This window comes from Spermophilus citellus, assembly GCF_964194105.1.
Source record: "Spermophilus citellus genome assembly, chromosome: 15".
NCBI classification, from domain to species: Eukaryota; Metazoa; Chordata; class Mammalia; order Rodentia; family Sciuridae; genus Spermophilus; species Spermophilus citellus.
This window is the reverse complement of record NC_138195.1, coordinates 89581168-89600268: the sequence shown is the minus strand read 5'-3', so window position 1 is coordinate 89600268 and position 19101 is coordinate 89581168. Positions and strand designations below refer to the sequence as shown.

Here is a 19101-nt window from a genome sequence, read left to right as displayed (position 1 = left end):
ACATAATGAGAGCTTAATATCAGAAAATTGATAGTATAGTTGGAAATTTAATTAGAACAAAAATAAATAACAAATCTAATGAATATAAAACTTGAGCTTTATACCTAACATAAATAAAACTTTGCTGATGCATATAAGTTAATGAAAAACTTAAATCACACACACAAAGAAACTGGTATCATTCAGACCATTCTGACTACACTGCCATTAAGTTACAAATGAACAATGTTTTTTAAAACCCACGTTTAGAAACTTAAGAATATCCTTTTCACTAATTCATGGGTAGAAGACAAAATCTCAAAAGAAATTATAAAGCTTGTGGAACCAATTAAGAAATACTTCACATCAAACTTATGAGATGTCTCAAGGAATGTTAGTTTTATATAAATTTACTTTAAAATGATACAATTTGAAAATTAATGAGCTTTGTGCTCAACTCAAGGACGTATAAGGGGCTGGGGTTGTGGCTCAGCGGTAGAATGCTCGCCCAGCACGTGCGAGGCCCTGGGTTGGATCCTCAGCACCACATAACAATAAATAAATACAATAAAGGTATTATATCCAACTACAACTAAATAATAAATATTTTTTTAAAAAAGGTATAAAAGTCTGGGTGTGGTGGTACACGCCAGTAATACCAGAGACTAGGGAGGCTAAGGCAGGAAGATTGCAAGTTCAGCATCAGCCTGGGCATCTTAATGAGATCATCTTAAAAAAAAAAAAAAAAAAAAAAAAAAAAAAAGGCTGGGGATGTGTAGCTCAGGGGTAGAGCAAGCAACCATGGGTTCAATCCCTAGTACTGCCAAAAAAAAAAAAAAAAAAAAAAGCCATAAAAACTAAAGGATAAACCTAAAGAAGGTGAAAAGCAGAAACCAATGAAACAGAAAAACATCAGCAGAGAAGATCACCAAAACCAAACCAAAACAAACAAAAAAAAATGTTCTTTGGCAAGGTGATTAATAAAAGAGACAATCCTGCATGCAGCAAGACTGAACAATAAAAAAATCAAACAATCAATATTAGGGACAATAAAATAAATACATTTTTCTTATAAATAAAAAATGTGAAAATCTACATGCAATGAGTAGTTTGTCAAAATATATTTCAATTACCAAAAAGATTCAAGAAAGAACTCTGAAAAAACTGAATTGCTCACCCAGTCTTCCTACTATCCCTAACACTTAAAATGTAACATGATTCACATGCATGCGTTACCACATGTTCAAGGAACATAATGCTTGTTTTAAATTGTTTCAGACTAGAGAAAAAGAAAAAACGATATAATTTTTGCAAGGTGAACATTAACTTGATATTAAAAGTGGACAAGGTCCATTCAAGACACAAAAATTACAGCATGTGCAGTAACGGCACTGAGATGAGGAGCTTTATCACAGACCTGGAAGGGCAGGACACACTTTACTCCCCAGGACCCATTTTTCTCCCTACCCCAAGCTCCAGTTTAAGTAGTTACACTCCTGCCAGCCTCAAGAAAATTTCAAATGCAAATCCATCAAGGATTAGAAAGAATGTTTTCATTTTCTCTTCCATTTTTTTTTTAATTCCATGTCTTCTCAAACTCCCAGGGTTCAAATGATCCCGTCTCAGTATCATTTGAGTATGCACCATTGTGCCAGTCTCCTCTGTATTTCTAGAAGTCATACTGGGCAAATTCAGATGGATTCAGTGAAATCAGACAATCCCTAGTTACGAAGACACCATCTCCAGATTAAATAATATACATCCCAAAGGGACTTTCACTTTTTAGCAGCCAGTGATTATTCAGAAAGGATACTGAACACTATGCTAAGTCAGGTGTGTTAAAAAACATAAAATTTACTACTTTAACTATTTTTAATGCCAGCTTAGAGGCATTAAGTAAATTCATATAGCTGTACAACCATTACTATTGTCCATCCCTAGAACTTTTCCATCTTCCCAAACTGAAACCCTGGACCTATTACATACAATTACCCCTCTTTATCATCTGGCATCCACCATTCTACCTTGTTTCTAGGAATCTGATTACTCTAGATACCTCACATAGTGGAATGCAGTACTGTCTTTCTGCATCTGCCTTATTCTATTAGCATAATATCCTCAAGGTTCATCTATGTTGTATCATGTGTCAGAATTTCCTTGTAAGGCTGAATATTTCACTACATGTGTATACCACATTTTGTTTGTTCATTCTTCTGTTGTTGGACACTTGGGCTGTTTCCTTTTGAGTATTAAGAATAATGCTACTATGACTATAGCTGTGCAAGAATGTCAGTCAGAGCCAGGCACGGTAGCGCAGGCCTCTAATCCCAGAGGCTCAGGAAGCTGAGATAGGAGGACCATGAGTTCAAAGCCAGCCGCAGCAATAGTGAGGCACTAAGCAACTCCGTGAGACCCTGTCTCTAAATAAAATACAAAATAGGACTGGGGATGTGGCTCTGTGGTTGAATGTCCCTGAATTCAATCCCTGGTACCCACACCAAAAAAAAACAACAATGTGAGTCAGCTTTTCATCACTGTGACCAATATCTGACAAGAAAAAAGAAGAGAAGGAAGAGTCTAGTTTGGGTTCAGTTTCAGAGACCGAGTCCATGGTTGGCTGGCTCCATAGCTCTGGCCTGAGGCAAGGCAGAGCATCACGGCAGAAGGGCATGCAGAGGAAAGCCGCTCAGCTCATGGCAGCCAGAAGACAGAGAAAGAGCGAGGCACCAGGGACAAGATAGAAGACCTAAAGGCGTGCCACCAGTGACCTGTTACTTCCTTCAGCCACTCCTGACCCACCCTGTAGACAGTCCTTTCAATTAATCTACCAAATGGACTAATCCACTGATTGTTATAGCTCTCATAATTTAACCATTCACTTCTGAACATTCATGCATGTCTAGCACATGAGCTTTCAGGGGACACCTCATGTCCAAACCATAACAAGTATTTCTTTAAATCCCTGTTTTCAATTATTTTAAGTGTATGCCTAGGGGTGGAAATTCTGAATCACATGGTAATTCTTAATTTTTTGAGGAACCACCATACTGTTTTCCATAGAGACTCCACCATTTTTTTTTTTGAGAGAGAGAGGGAGAATTTTTAATATTTATTTTTTAGTTTTCGGCGGACACAACATCTTTTGTTTGTATGTGGTGCTGAGGATCGAACCTGGGCCGCACGCATGCCAGGCGAGTGCACTACCGCTTGAGCCACATCCCCAGCCCTGCACCATTTTAATTTCTACCAACAATGTACAGGACTGCATTCTCCATATCCTCACTAGCACTTGTTACTTTTTGGATTTTTAATAATAGCCATGCTAATGGGTGTAAGGTGTCATCTCACTGTGGCCAGAGGGACTCTGTTCCACCAAACAGCACAGCAGGCATCCTCAGAGGTAGGTTGTCCATTCCCAATTTAGCAGTTCAGACTTTACTGAAGAGACTAGGATGGGCGCTGGGGCTATAACTCAGTTGGTAGAGTGCTTACCTTGGATGCACAAGGCCCTGGATTCAATCCCCAGCACACAAAACAAAAACAGAGAGAGAGAGAGAGAGAGAAAGATCCTGGGATTAGGATAGGAGTTAGGGGGAATACAGTCATACAATGTACTACCTGAAATAAAACTCCTTTCAGATTAGGAAATTAGGAAGAGAATATTAGATTTAATGATTGTCCTGAGAGTGTCCTATAGCCCAAGAGGAAAAATAGAAACTTACATTTGTTTTTGGCTTTATCAAAAACTACCTTCAAATGAATATATAATAGCCAATATTTTATATATGTTTATATATATACACATACACACACACATATATTTTTATTATAGATATATAACTATTTAGCATGTATTTAGCTCTAACTAGATGAGACATGTTACATACATTTTCACTTAATCCTTTTTAATTTTGTTTAACTCATGAGGCAGCTGTAGCCTAGGACACAGAAAACTTGCCCAGGATCATACAGGTAGACACTGGCAAAGCCAGGAACTGAGCCACAGTTTGTCTGGTTTAGAATTTTCCATTCCAAAGGTCATCTGATTTCAAGATGTTTTTCTGCTATGCCAATTTTCTTCCTTGAACTTCAATTCATGCTCAAAGGGGAAATCTTCATCAGCTACACTGCAGTTCTCAAATGAACTTGTTGATTCCCAGTTTCTGACAAAACTCTTCTCCTAACGCAGATCATGGAAAGCATACCTCCCCCAGTTGGGTCCCCTTGGGACTATTGCACACATCAAGTGCTGAAGGCACAAGACTGAACATCCTTACACACTAAAAAGATAATCGAGTGGGGTTTTTAACACCAAAAATAAAGCTGCTAGTTTTTAATGAGATAGCATATATCTGGTGAACAATTACTAAATACAATTCAGAACAGAAAAAAAAATGCCTACAGAAAAAAAAAATGCCAATGGTATCAGTAATTTCCAGCCTACAGAACTGCACCCCAGAGACCCCAACAAAGTTGGGGTATGTAGGAAATGCAATAGAAGACACAGCTTAGATGTCATTGCAAATCATATCCCGAAGCCAAATTCAACAGAAGATCCCCATTTCTCAGACGTCCCATGGTCTCTGCTCCTCGATGCACACCTCTATCCCCTCTCTACTTACTCATTTGATTGCATGTGCATCAGTACTGACACCTCTTGCTCCCAACTCTACAGAACCCTCCATCTAGCTATAGAGACCACACCCAATGGACTCAGTCTCAATTAGTACCCCAGAAGTGAATTCCAATTGATCCAGCTCATCTTTCTTGAAACCCAAAGCCCAAGTTCACTATCTTCAATTCAACCGGGAAAAAGAGAGAGAGGTAGAGAGAGGGAGAATTTCAATATTTATTTTTTAGTTCTCAGCGGGCACAACATCTTTGTTGGTATGTGGTGCTGAGGATCGAACCCGGGCCACACGCATGCCAGACGAGCGCGCTACCACTTGAGCCACATCCTCAGCCCAGGAAATCAGATATCCTTGAGTCAAGTATCCATCTCACTTAAATATGGAGAGGTGTTGAGGGTGGGAAAGTGTCATGGGTGTACTTCTGTGGCTATGGGTATCTTCTCAAGGAAAGGTTTTGGCACAGGACTGAAAAAGCCCCTATGCAAACGATATGCTATGAGATATGTTGGGAGATAACAACAATGATTATGTAGTATGTTTAAACTTTATATGTATCCACATAATGTTCACCCACTATACCTCTAATATCTTTTAAGGTTTAAGAGAAAAATGACTACATATATAAAGGGGAAGAAGGAATTACAAAAATGTGATGACTCAAAAAGAAATAATATATGGGGTAAGTGGAAATTACTGACACCACCAGTTCTACTCCCCATATGTTATGGTATTACAGTAGAGAAGCACACCGAGGCAGGCATATAAAGCAGGGTTTATTTAAAAAGGGGTAACATAGACTTCTCCCAGGAGGCAGAAGGGGGCCATATCTGGTATCCTGGTATCCCCATAAGTGAGGGTGTTCTACCTTTTTATATGTCCTAGGCTTCCTTTGTTCTCCTCTTGCCCCTATCTTTCTCCTTCCTGCATATGGTGATTAGGACTAGGAGCTGCTACGATGGGATGGCCCAAAGGTGAGAAGATGGGCTGGAGGGGCCAAGGTGGAGTGATCTGGGCAGGAAGGGGACATAATTTAAACTTTCTGTAGACAGGTTACCTTAGCTACAGGTTGGAGCAGGGACAGGTTATCTTGATAAGGGTGAAGAATGGGTTGTAAAGGAATTAACATTTCAATTCCTCCATCCTCTGGATTGGCCCTTGCCTATCTGCCTTCTAATTCTGGCTTCATTACTTTGGGTAACTTTGGGACTTGCTCTAATGTGTGTGTTTGCTCATTCATATCCTCTTTAGGTCAGGGAAAGCAGGCTTATTTCTAAATGACAAATTAATGTCTCTCATTCCTACAGCCTCAAGTCACTTTGCTGACTTAAATGCCTGTCCCATCCCAATAAACTTTAAGACAAAGATTACATGTGACCTGTCTTTGAATAATAATAGCAGTTGTGCAGTGATAATATACACACACTGTGCTAATCACTTTATGACTGTTATCTAATCTTTATAATACAACAAAATAGGCCTTGTTTGTATCAGCACTTAAAGACTGAGACTCAAAAGTAATAACCCCAAATCCCATACTTAGTGACTTATAGTAACTACATTCAAATTGGCAGGTCTACTATACAGTCCACCCTCCCAAACTTAATGCTATGTTGAAGGTTAGGCTCAGAAGACAGATGAATGGACAAATTAATGAATGAATGAATCTGTTGAAAAACAAAAGTGAATCCTCAATAAAATTCTGGCGAATCGAATACAAAAACACATCAAAAAAATTGTGCACCATGATCAAGTAGGATTCATCCCTGGGATGCAAGGATGGTTCAACATACGGAAATCAATAAATGTTATTCACCACATCAATAGACTTAAAGATAAGAACCATATGATCATCTCGATAGATGCAGAGAAAGCATTTGACAAAGTACAGCATCCCTTTATGTTCAAAACATTAGAAAAACTAGGGATAACAGGAACTTACCTTGACATTGTAAAAGCTATCTATGCTAAGCCTCAGGCTAGCATCATTCTGAATGGAGAAAAGTTGAAGGCATTCCCTCTAAAATCCGGAACAAGACAGGGATGCCCTCTCTCTCCACTTCTATTCAATATAGTTCTCGAAACACTGGCCAGAGCAATTAGACGAAAGAAATTAAAGGCATAAAAATTGGAAAAGAAGAACTTAAATTATCACTATTTGCAGATGACATGATTCTATACCTAGAAGACCCAAAAGGGTCTACAAAGAAACTACTAGAACTAATAAATGAATTCAGCAAAGTGGCAGGATATAAAATCAACACGCATAAATCAAAGGCATTTCTGTATATCAGCGACAAAACTTCTGAAACGGAAATGAGGAAAAACACTCCATTCACAATTTCCTCAAAAAAAATAAAATACTTGGGAATCAACCTAACAAAAGAGGTGAAAGATTTATACAATGAAAACTACAGAACCCTAAAGGGAGAAGTAGAAGAAGATCTTAGAAGATGGAAAAATATACCCTGTTCATGGATAGGCAGAACTAACATCATCAAAATGGCGATATTACCAAAAGTTCTCTATAGGTTTAATGCAATGCCAATCAAAATCCCAACGGCATTTCTTGTAGAAATAGAGAAAGCAATCATGAAATTCATATGGAAAAATAAAAGACCCAGAATAGCAAAAGCAATTCTAAGCAGGAAGTGTGAATTAGGCGGTATAGCGATACCAGATTTCAAACTATATTACAGAGCAATAGTGACAAAAACAGCATGGTACTGGTACCAAAACAGGCGGGTGGACCAATGGTATAGAATAGAGGACACAGAGACTAATCCACAAAGTTACAACTATCTTATATTTGATAAAGAGGCTAAAAGCATGCAATGGAGGAAGGATAGCATCTTCAACAGATGGTGCTGGGAAAACTGGAAATCCATATGCAACAAAATGAAACTGAATCCCTTTCTCTCGCCATGCACAAAAGTTAACTCAAAATGGATCAAGGAGCTTGATATCAAATCAGAGACTCTGCGTCTGATAGAAGAAAAAGTTGGCTCCGATCTACAGATTGTGGGGTCGGGCTCCAAATTCCTTAATAGGACACCCATAGCATAAGAGTTAACAACTAGAATCAACAAATGGGACTTAATTAAACTTAAAAGTTTTTTCTCAGCAAGAGAAACAATAAGAGAGGTAAATAGGGAGCCTACATCCTGGGAACAAATTTTTACTCCTCACACTTCAGATAGAGCCCTAATATCCAGAGTATACAAAGAACTCAAAAAATTAGACAATAAGATAACAAATAACCCAATCAACAAATGGGCCAAGGACCTGAACAGACACTTCTCAGAGGAGGATATACAATCAATCAACAAGTACATGAAAAAATGCTCACCATCTCTAGCAGTCAGAGAAATGCAAATCAAAACCACCCTAAGATACCATCTCACTCCAGTAAGACTGGCAGCCACTATGAAGTCAAACAACAACAAGTGCTGGCGAGGATGTGGAGAAAAGGGTACACTTGTACATTGCTGGTGGGACTGCAAATTGGTGCGGCCAATTTGGAAAGCAGTTTGGAGATTCCTGGGAAAGATGGGAATGGAACCACCATTTGACCCTGCTATTGCCCTTCTCAGACTATTCCCTGAAGACCTTAAAAGAGCATGCTACAGGGATACTGCCACATCGATGTTCATAGCAGCACAATTCACAATAGCTAGACTGTGGAACCAACCCAGATGCCCTTCAATAGATGAATGGATTAAAAAAATGTGGCATCTATACACAATGGAGTACTATGCAGCAATAAAAAATGACAAAATCATAGAATTTGCAGGGAAATGGATGGCACTAGAGCAGATTATGCTTAGTGAAGCTAGCCAATCCCTAAAAAACAAATACCAAATGTCTTCTTTGATATAATGAGAGCAACTATGAACAGAGCAGGGAGGAAGAGTAGGAAGAAAAGAGTAACATTAAACAGAGACATGAGATGGGAGGGAAAGGGAGAGAAAAGGGAAATTGCATGGAAATGAAGGGAGACCCTCATTGCTATACAAAATTACATATAAGAGGTTGTGAGGGGAATGGGAAAATAAACAAGGAGAGAAATGAATTACAGTAGATGGGGTAGAGAGAGAAGATGGGAGGGGAGGGGAGGGGGGATAGTAGGGGATAGGAAAGGTAGCAGAATACAACAGTTACTAATAGGGCATTATGTAAAATTGTGGATGTGTAACCGACGTGATTCTGCAATCTGCATTTGGGGCAAAATTGGGGGTTCATAACCCACTTCGATCTAATGTATGAAATATGATATGTCAAGAGCTTTGTAATGTGGTGAACAACCAATAAAAAAAAAGAAAGAAAAGAAAAAGAAAAACAAAAGTGAGGGGCTGGGGATGTGGCTCAAGCGGTAGCGCGCTTGCCTGGCATGTGTGCGGCCCGGGTTCGATCCTCAGCACCACATACCAACAAAGATGTTGTGTCTGCCAAGAACTAAAAAATAAATATTAAAAATTCTCTCTTTCTCTCTCACTCTCTCTTTAAAAAAAAAAAAAAGAAAGAAAGAAAAGAAAAGAAAAAAGAAAAGTGACCCACAAAAGGACCAGTTTCTTGGCCACTAAGCTTGGCACATTAAGGCATTTTTCTTGAGTGAGGGGTCAACAAATTGGATCTGCTGTATTGATCTAGATAAAACTTAGACCTCTAATAAAAAAAATCCCCACCACTGGCCCTAAAAGCCTAAAGATCATTCATATTAAAGGGTGAAAGAAATAAACAACAGAAATAGACATGTGGTCAGTATTGACTTGGAAGCTTCACAAATCTAAATGTGTCTGGATTAGAACAAAACTAGCTTTAGAAGTCAAAAAGGCCATCTTCACAGGAAAAAAAATACTTCATTATGTCCTAGAGACCAAAACCAGAAAGGTTTAACACCTTCATCCATCTCTAAATAAGCACTTGCTTTTCATAAATTTGAAAGCAAAAGGCTCTGAAAGAATGGAAGTCCTTTTGAAAAAAAGACTCAGGTTGACTCTTAATTCTCCTACTCTTGTGTCAGGGCTCAGAGGGGAGTGATACCATGGTCACAGATCAGGGCTTTATTTCAAGAATCTGAACTTATACAGCCATGGGGGACGCAGGAAGGGAAGTGAAGGTCTGCAAGGAGAATCAGCAGTAATGGCCAACCACCAAAAGAACTGCAAAGGAGAGCTGGTGAGACACCTCTGTGTAGCCAACATCCTGTGGTCTCCACAAGCATCTGGTTGTGATGGGCTCCCATTGGGCATCAGGGTGGAGAAGAGAGTAAGGACATATGGGAATCCAGAAGGTACCTCTGCAACCATCACTGCACCTGACCGCAAAGAAATCCAAGAGTAAAAGCCACTACTTTTCTTTGGCCTTCCCAGTTCTCTCTTTGGAAACTCTAACCTGGAACCAGAGAGGGAAGAGGATGCTGGGAAACATAGTTCATGGCTTACTCAAGTTGACCTAGCAGCTCACCACACTCTTTAATTAAATATAGAATACTCAAAAGTGATTATTCACATCTTTGGGGAGACTGCACATTTTAATCATAATTACCTGATAAATATTTCATGGTATATATCTTTGTCATATAATTAGAATAAAAAATGTAATTTCAAAAAGATGCTAAATAATTCAAATGGCTGAGGATGTGATTAGAGCCATGACTGAAATGTGGTCAGAAGGTAACCCAAGGTCTTCAAACATGATCCCCCAAGCAACACGCCTGCTGAAAACCAGCCCAAATCTGTCATCACTGCTCAATTTTTTTTTAATAAAGTCTTATTTCAGGGTTTAAAAAAAAATTGCTTCAAGAACAAGCTCAAAGGTGGGCATATAGTTCAGTAATAGAGCACCGGCCAAGCATGCGTAAGGGCCAGGGTGGTTCTATCGCTGGCACCAAAAAAAAAAAAGAAAGAAAACAAGCCCAGAATATTTCCCTGTCATCCTCTCTTCAAAAATTGGAAAATCTAGATACCATTCAAATAGCCATCTTATTACTATGCATATTTAACATCCAGGGGTACCCCCAGACAGTCTTTTGAAATCCTATGTTCAGGTAACCAGAGCTGAGCCCAGAAATGGGAATAAGAGCATCTCCTAAGCTGCTGCCTGACAGAATCCCTGCACACTCCACATTTTAGGGTTTTAACATACAGGAAGGAAAACAGGCTGTGTCATAGCATTTTCAAGAGGCCCAGCTACTTCATGGCATACATATGCTAGATCAGACCCAGTCCCTGGTTTATGGGCACGCAATGGGCTGATATACTCATAGCATCCACCACCACTGGGACCAGATGGCACAAAGGAGTCTCAAGCATGTTTCAAAACCTACCAACTAATGGCCACATTTTCCTAAATCAACTTTGGCACAAATGCCTTCTATTATCTGGTTGTGGATTGAAGGGAAAAAAAAAGGAGGGAGAAAGAAAAGAACTGAGAGAAACAAAGAGGAAAAAAAGACAAACCCCAAATTACAGATCTGTGAGCAGTGGCCAAGAGAATACCTTGAATGGTATGGCCATTGTCACTCAGCCTGGCCAGACTTCTTAATCTCTGAGGATCATAAGGTTCTCATGAAGGAAAGATATTTTTTTCCAGCAAATAATCGACAGTGATGGATGATTCCATCATAAGAATGGCCATGACTCCATATTTCTATGGGGCCCTCAGCATTCAGGAAAAGGTTAGGCCCTAAGAACCCTTTTAGATCTCCATTCTTTAGATGCCCAAGGACTTGACACAACCCACCACCATTCAGTGGCTTTTAATGTAGGTCAGAGGAGGCTTATTTCAAACTAATTTCTTCAGTTTCTAATTCCCCATCTTTACATTTCTGAAGAGCTAACAAAAACAAGATTAATCCCTTTCTCACAAAAATAATGCCAATGCTACCCACAAATACTATATAGGCTTACATTTTGGCAGAGCTGTCACCCCATCCTACACATCATCTTTTCTGTCTTGCTAGGTTCTTTTATCAAAAAAGCAGGACCTTTTACAACCATGTGTGCCCTTAATTACAAATCTACAATTAGATGCTTGCAGTAACAAGTATTAACAAATAACTTTCCTGCCAGGCACAGTAGCACACACTTGGTAATCCCCACAATTCAGGAGGCTGAGGAGGGAGGATATGTTCAAGATCAGCATCAGTGACTTAGGAAGGCCCTCAAGATTTCAGTGAGACCTTGTCTCAAAATAAAAAATAATGAGGGGCTAGGATTAGCCCAGTGGCAAAACAGCCCTGGGTTCAATCCCCAGTACCGAAAGAAAGACAAAGAAATAACTTTCCCTAATATTTTTTCTTCTCATTCACTCCACTGAGTTCTAGTTAGGGAGAAACCAATGTAAATTAACAAGCTGAAATTGTTCAGGAATATTGCCTATCTAAAAGAAAAAATAATCCTCTCCGCTGGGTTCTAATTATTTCAGGGATTATTCCCTAATTAGAAAACATTTTCTGAAATTTTGGTGGCCAAAGTAAAATTTTGCCTTGACTCAATTAAAATTTCAAATTTAAATTTTTGAGTTAGTCTGATTTCTTAATTCATTCAACAATGCTAATTTACTCTACATATGTCCATGGAGAGTTGTTCTAAATCACCAGATTAGAGGTTTTGGGTAAATCTGTTTTCAACCAAAAAGTATATTTAGAAATATTAAATTTTCAGTCTCAGTAATAGAGGTAACTAGTCAAGCATGCTCAGGTAGAAGCCTTGTTCACTGTACAGACTCAAATATCACTTTAATAATGTGTTAATATCTGCAAAGAATTCACTATTCAGGAATTAAATATATCCTCTCTGATCTCACTTTTTCTCCCAATTTACCATAAATTTTGTTAGGGGTAAAATAAATGAGATTTCTCTAACTTTGATAGTTTCAGGTAAGTCAAAAGCAAAAGCTTGGGTAATGACTGGCAGAACAAGTAAAGAATGGTTTTTTGCACTGGGGTTGTGGCTCAGAGGTAGAGCGCTCACCAAACACACGTGAGGCACTGGGCTCGATCCTCAGCACTACATAAAAATAAAGAGTACTGTGTCCACCTATAACTTAAAAAGAAAAAAAAAGTGTTTTTTTTCCTCCTGCCTCAGCCTCCTGAGCCGATGGGGTTACAGGCATGTGCCACCATGTCCAGCCTCCAGCCCTTCTAATTTTAGAGAGGGTCTTACTAAGTTGCCAAAGTTGACCTGGAACTTGTGTCCCTCCTGACTTAGCCTCCCAAGTGGCTGGGATTATAGGCATGTGCACTGCACCTGGCCAGTACAGGATGTTTTGAAGTGGTATGTTAGCCAAAGTAAAGGTGAAGAAGTCTAACACTTAATGGTACATTCTATCAGTATAAGTAAAATAAGCAGACTGCCAAGCCACCAAGTACCAAGTTCTCAACACTAATGCCCATTCTAGACTTCTGCTGTTAACTGGAAGGTCAGCATTCACCTGATGAACAGCAACAAAGGGCAACATGTTGAGAGGCTAATTGTCCATATGCTTGTCTTCTTCCATGATAATCTCTATGCTAGAGTTACATGTGGAAAGCCATTATTGTCCACAGCATCACCAGCAATCTTAATGAACTAACAATGAACCCAGCAAGAGAGCCACTTCTATATCTGAAGCTTGATGAAGCTGTATATTGCCATTCTTCCAAGAAAAGGTTTTTAAGTGGAGAACGCTAATAACTGAATGCCATGTTGAGCAGTGAAATAATTAAAGCTGGAGCGCCCCCCGCCCCCCCACAGGCAACTCAATAGTAATGCTAGACCTTAACAGCTGAGGAGATATGGATAATATAACACTGAAGACAAATTGTCTGGGCTCTTTAAGAATACATGGCTGGTGCTAAGAAAATCTTCAAGAGCCAAGTATTTTGAGAATTATAAAGTGATGTTATAACAAGGTCAGGAGTCTAGGTACATAGGTTTTAAATTACTGCAATAGCCTATAACAGAGTCCTATAAAAGGGGATGAAAGGTACTTCATTACAACATTGGAAAAGCAAACTTAGGTGCTTTGGAGACCAGTGGGTCTAATTTGTATGGCTTCTTCAGGTTTGTGTTAACTGCACATAGTTGGCTAATATGGTCAGAGGTGAAAGAATATTTCTTGGGAAATTAGTTAATGAAAAAAGCCATGGGAAATGAACCTTCAATTACTTAATGACACCCTGCTACATTAAAGGTCAGTAACGCATTTCTTTTTCTATTTCTCTATTCAACTCGGGTAATCTGGAAAGTCATACCACCAGAAGTGTATTCAAGGAAAATAAAACAACAAAATAAAATCAATTGCTTTTCATTTAAAGTCTGAAGACCAGTTGCCAAATCCTGAGGTATATTAATAAGCAGGCTAACAAGTCATGTTGTCTGAATTATAGTCCTCTATAAATCAGTTTCGTTTTTACCTTCACTTTTTTTTTCCTCTCCCCCAATCAGGACACAAAACCCTTGCTAACTAAAAAACCAGTGCCCTACAACAACCCAGGACAAGTTCTGAGGGTATCCTTCAAAAATGAAAGCACTGTTACAACACACAACTGATCCAGGGGAAAGTGCCTTTGAACTCAATGGTCCAATTGGTATTTGTAGCCACCAGAGCAGCAGCTTCCATTTCTCCCAGCACTAGTTCCAAAGCAATGTTAGCCAGGTGCCATTTTGAAAGGAAACTGCTATAACTAGTCCTAATGGCTTAAATCAGTACTTTCCCAAGTGAAAGATGGGCCACCCAGAGACATATCAAAAACCGAGGTGGAGAAGTCAAAGGAGAACCACCACGAAACTTCAGTTGTGTTTGCTCTCCAGATTGACAACAGAGATGTGATAATTTTTTATAACCAAACTACTGGATACTATTAACACACTAGTAGTCTCCTGGAGGAAATAAACAACTTTTGGTTGTTATACAGTTTCCATCCTTAAAACACAAAAATAAAAAGGCCTGGGGGTTGAGGTCAGTGGTAGAGACAGCTGCCATTCCTTTTGTCATGAAGGTTGATCTATTAGAAAGAGGTACGTAGCTTACCCACTCCCCTGGACAACTTTGCTGCTGCTGAGTCATTTGTAGCTTTCTTCTTTCTACCCTTTTCTTCTATCACATTTTTTAAATATTTTTTATTTTTATGTGGTGCTAAGGTTTGAACCCAGTGCCTCACATGTGCTAGGCAAGCACTCTACCACTAGGCCACAACCCCAGCCCCTCTATCACATCTCTTAACCATGTGTGATGTTGAAGGAGGATGGGCTCATTCCAGGATAGGAACTATCATTCATGGATATTTTCAAAACTCCAAAATACATCTTGCACATGGATACTACAAAAGATAAGTACAAATAAACAAAAATACTTAAGAAAAATTAAAAATGGGAATTGGGTGAGGAGGGGTACAATGACATTTCAAGTATGTGCAAAATTTCATTTTAAAAGATGAAAATGGGTTGGGCTGGGGATGTGGCTCAAGCGGTAGCGCGCTCGCCTGGCATGCGTGCGGCCCGGGTTCGATCCTCAGCACCACATACCAACAAAGATGTTGTGTCCGCCGAGAACTAAAAAATAAATATTAAAAATTCTCTCTCTCTCTCTCTCTCTCTCTCTCTCTCTCCCCCCTCTCTCACTCTCTCTTAAAAAAAAAAAAAAAAAAGATGAAAATGGCAAAATATTGTACATTTTAAAATCAAGATGGTATTTTATGGATCTGATCTTGAGTCTTCCTAAATGTTTAAAATATTTTTAAAAGCATTTGCTGGCATATTTAATAAGATCCAATAGTTATATGAGAACTATAAATTTATAAAAGATAAAAAAAAATCTGTCAGTTGACCAATTATATTTGAGTGATAGATTATTTTTCATTCCAAGAGCAGAGATTTGCTATTCATTGGTTGTGTCTGGGGCACCCTGATAAATATTTTTAAGTATTTGTTCAAATTCTATAAGCTAGGTTATTACCTTCATTTTACAGATGAAGACATTATTATTTAAATTAATTTGGCTAATGATGCAAGGAATATAGCGGTAAAGTCAGGATTCAAAGGCTCAACTCCAAGATTCACACTGCCATGTCACGCTGCCTAAGAGATTCAATTCTGGAAGAGTGACAGGCTCTGAGAGGTTCAGGAGGCTTAAAGATTTGACAAGATGCTACGCTTCTAATTCTCTGAAGTACTAGCCAAATCAATCAGGTGGTACCTACCTGTAATGGCAGTTATGTGGGAGGCCAAGGCAGAAGGACACAAGTTTAAGGTCAGCCTGAACAACTTAGTGAGACCTGATCTCAAAGTAAAAAATAAAAAAGGGTTGGGGTGTAGATCAGTGGTAGAGCATCCTGGGCTCAATCTCTAGTACCACAAAGGGGGGTGGGGGCAGGATGAGAGATGAACTAGCCAGATTCTTGAATAACTCTCTACCCAAATTGTTTTCTGGTGTATTGGTTGTCACAGTGCCTGAGTAAACCGGTTAGGTGATCTTAGATTTAAAAGCAAAAACCAGGGCTGGGTTGTAGTTCAGAGGTACAGCATTCGCCTAGCAAGCATGAGCACTGGGTTGGATCCTCAGCACCACATAAAAACAAAATAAAGATATTATAGGGCTGCGGATGTGGCTCAAGCGGTAGCACACTCGCCTGGCATGCGTGCAGCCCGGGTTCGATCCTCAGCACCACATACAAACAAAGATGTTGTGTCTGCCAAAAACTAAAAAAAAAAAAAAAGAAATATTAAAATTCTCTCTCTCTCTCTCTCTCTTAAAAAAAAAAGATATTATGTCCACCTATAACTAAAAAATAAATATATTTTTAAAAAGTACAAAAACCAACTGTTTTTGGGAGGTGGTGCTGGGGTCAGACCCAGGGCTTTACACATGCCACCAAGCACTCTACAACTGAGCCACATTTCTGGCTGAGCAATCACCAAACTTAGCTGACTCCTTTGGTAACAGGGTAATAGTTTTAAGGACCAGTTAGCCAAGTTCTTTAAAAACAAAATGTGGCCACACAATGGTATCATAGCATCAGTCTGTGTTCTGCCCACATACTGATCTATCAAGCATACTCAATGAGAGCAGGAACCTTATCTATTGTCACTGGTGTCCCAACACCTAGCAGTGATTGGCACACAGCAGGCACTAAAGGTTTGTTCAAAAGACTCAAGTGTTAATTAGTTGACCATTAAAAATAAGAAAAATTTGAGAGAATTTTCATAATATATTAAATGCATCAAGCAGCATAGGTATATAAGCCAAAAATCATATGAAGCACTAACTGGCCCCCATTGTTGCATAGGAGCATTTCAGCCATAGGTAAATATGTAAATACCAGCAGCCCTTTACCCTAGAACAGCAAAAAGAACAAAAGCCTATGTGAGAAGCAGCTAATTGTAGAACTGGCATCAGCCATTTGGAGCAGCTTCAGGCTGTCCATATGACACCAAGGATGCAAATGTGAAGTTGCTGTTTCCTGTCCACATGGGGGAATTCCCATGGTCATGGTCATGGTCATAGATTTCTTGCATCCAGACTTCTGAGGCGCCAGGGGGTAACCAGGTACCTAGGATAGCTCCCCAAAGCAAAATGTCATACAAGCCATGTGGCCTATACCATAAGTCATAACATCTCAAAATCTTCAAATTCATCCACCCAGGTATTTTTCATATTTGGTTAACAATTTTATTCATGGAGAAATAGCCCAGAAAATCCTTAGGAATAGAGAGAAATCAAAATGCTAAAAGTAGACATCTCCTATTAGATGAATAAGTTCTGGAGATCTAATATACAAGGTGACAATAGTTAATAAGTACTGTACACTTGAAATTTAATTCACCACACCCACAAAGAATGTGAAGTGACAGATCCATTCAATATACGCACACCAAAACATCACACCATAATACATACATCCATAAAAAGCACATATGTAAATAGGTGTATTTTACCCAATTATAACCAAATGAAGCTAAAAAATCTTATCCTCACCATGCGCAGTGGCACACACCTGTAATCCCAGCAGTTTGGGAGGCTGAGGCAGGAGGATTACCAGAGGAAAGCCAGCATCAGCAAGAGAAACACTAAACAACTCAGTGAGACCGACTCTAAACGAAATGCAAAATAGGACTGGGGATCTGGCTCAGTGGTTGAGTGCCCCCCGAGTTCAATCCCCAGTAAGCCCCTGCCCTGCCAAGAAAAACAAAAAAAGCTTATCCTCCATCATAGGATTATATCATAATTTCTGCATCTGTGTTATCTCAATTTTTTAAGAGTTAATTCTATAATTACTTTATGAACTTAATGGGCTCAGGTCATATCTAGGGTACCAAATTATCTACATTCCAAAACTATATTTCAAGTTTTCGTTTGTTTTGTGGTGCTGGGATTAAACCCAGGGCCCTGTGCATGCTAGGCAAGCACTCTACCAACTGAACGACATCCCCAGCCCCTTTAAGTTTCTAAATAAATAAATAAATCACTTCAACAATATTAAAGTATTCCAATATTCACGTGCCAGAGTAGACAAAAAGATGTAGTCCCTGCTCCTAAGCGCCATACAGTATAAGCAAGTACCTCCAAAGGTACGGAAGTAGAAGGTACTTCATTTCATGTACGCATACATATTTGTGAGCTACAACAAGGATGGAGGACTACATGGAAAAAAGGACCTTGAACAGGACCTTGCATGATTCAAATTAAAACCTGAAAGATGGGGCTGGGATAGTGGCTCAGCCGTAGAGCACTCGCCTAGCACGTGGAAGGTCCTGGGTTCGATCCTCAGCACGACCTAAAGATAAAATACTGTATCCAACAACAACTACAAAATAAATATTAAAAAAAAAAAAAAACTTGAAAGAGCAATCCAGGAGCAAAAACTGTGATTTGGGAATCAACACAAGCCCCTGAATTACAATGAAGCAACTAGTCAGACTCTCAGCATTTTCAGAACCCCAGTGCTTTCTAGGAGTGGTGAAATATAAAATGATTGGAGGGTACAGTGCAACAGGAGCAAGAAGTAGACTTGACAAAGAAGGAATGTGGGGGATGACAAATCAAACAAATTTAGAAAGACTTCTTTACTGCTGGATTTCTCCAAGCTCTCAGTAGCCTAATGCATGCTGAATCCCCATCTAGAGAGGGGAACTAGCTTTACCTAACCAAAGAATCTTATTTTCACTAAAAATAAAAACGCCACTAAGCATGGTGGTGCATGCCTGTAATCACAGTGACTCAGGAGGATGAGGCAGGAGGATCCTAAGTTAAAGGTCAGCCTCAGCAACTTAGCAAGACCCTAGCTCAAAATGAAAATAAGGAGTACTGGGATAGCTCAGTGGTTAAGTGTCCCTGGGTTCAATCTCTGGTACCAAAAGAACGGAGAAAAACAAACCAAAAAAGCCTTAGGAAACATTAGAATTAAACAGATTACAAAGGTACAATACTGAGGAGCTTGAATGCCAAAGCTAAAACGGACAATGTGACCTCAGTTCTTACAACAAAGCCTGGGTTTCCCATAGAACAAAGA

General features: G+C 39.2%; 1 protein-coding gene across 2 annotated transcripts in view; it reads right to left on the bottom strand.

Annotated features, from left to right (window-relative positions):
• The window catches only part of BUB3 (BUB3 mitotic checkpoint protein), a 165442-nt gene that overhangs the window by 133794 nt on the left and 12547 nt on the right, over positions 1 to 19101 (bottom strand). For both annotated transcript variants that reach the window (XM_081268002.1, XM_081268003.1), the window contains exon 8: positions 3472 to 3488. In XM_081268002.1, coding sequence (XP_081124128.1) covers positions 3472 to 3488 — 17 coding nt within the window. The remainder of the gene's footprint in view (positions 1 to 3471; positions 3489 to 19101) is intronic.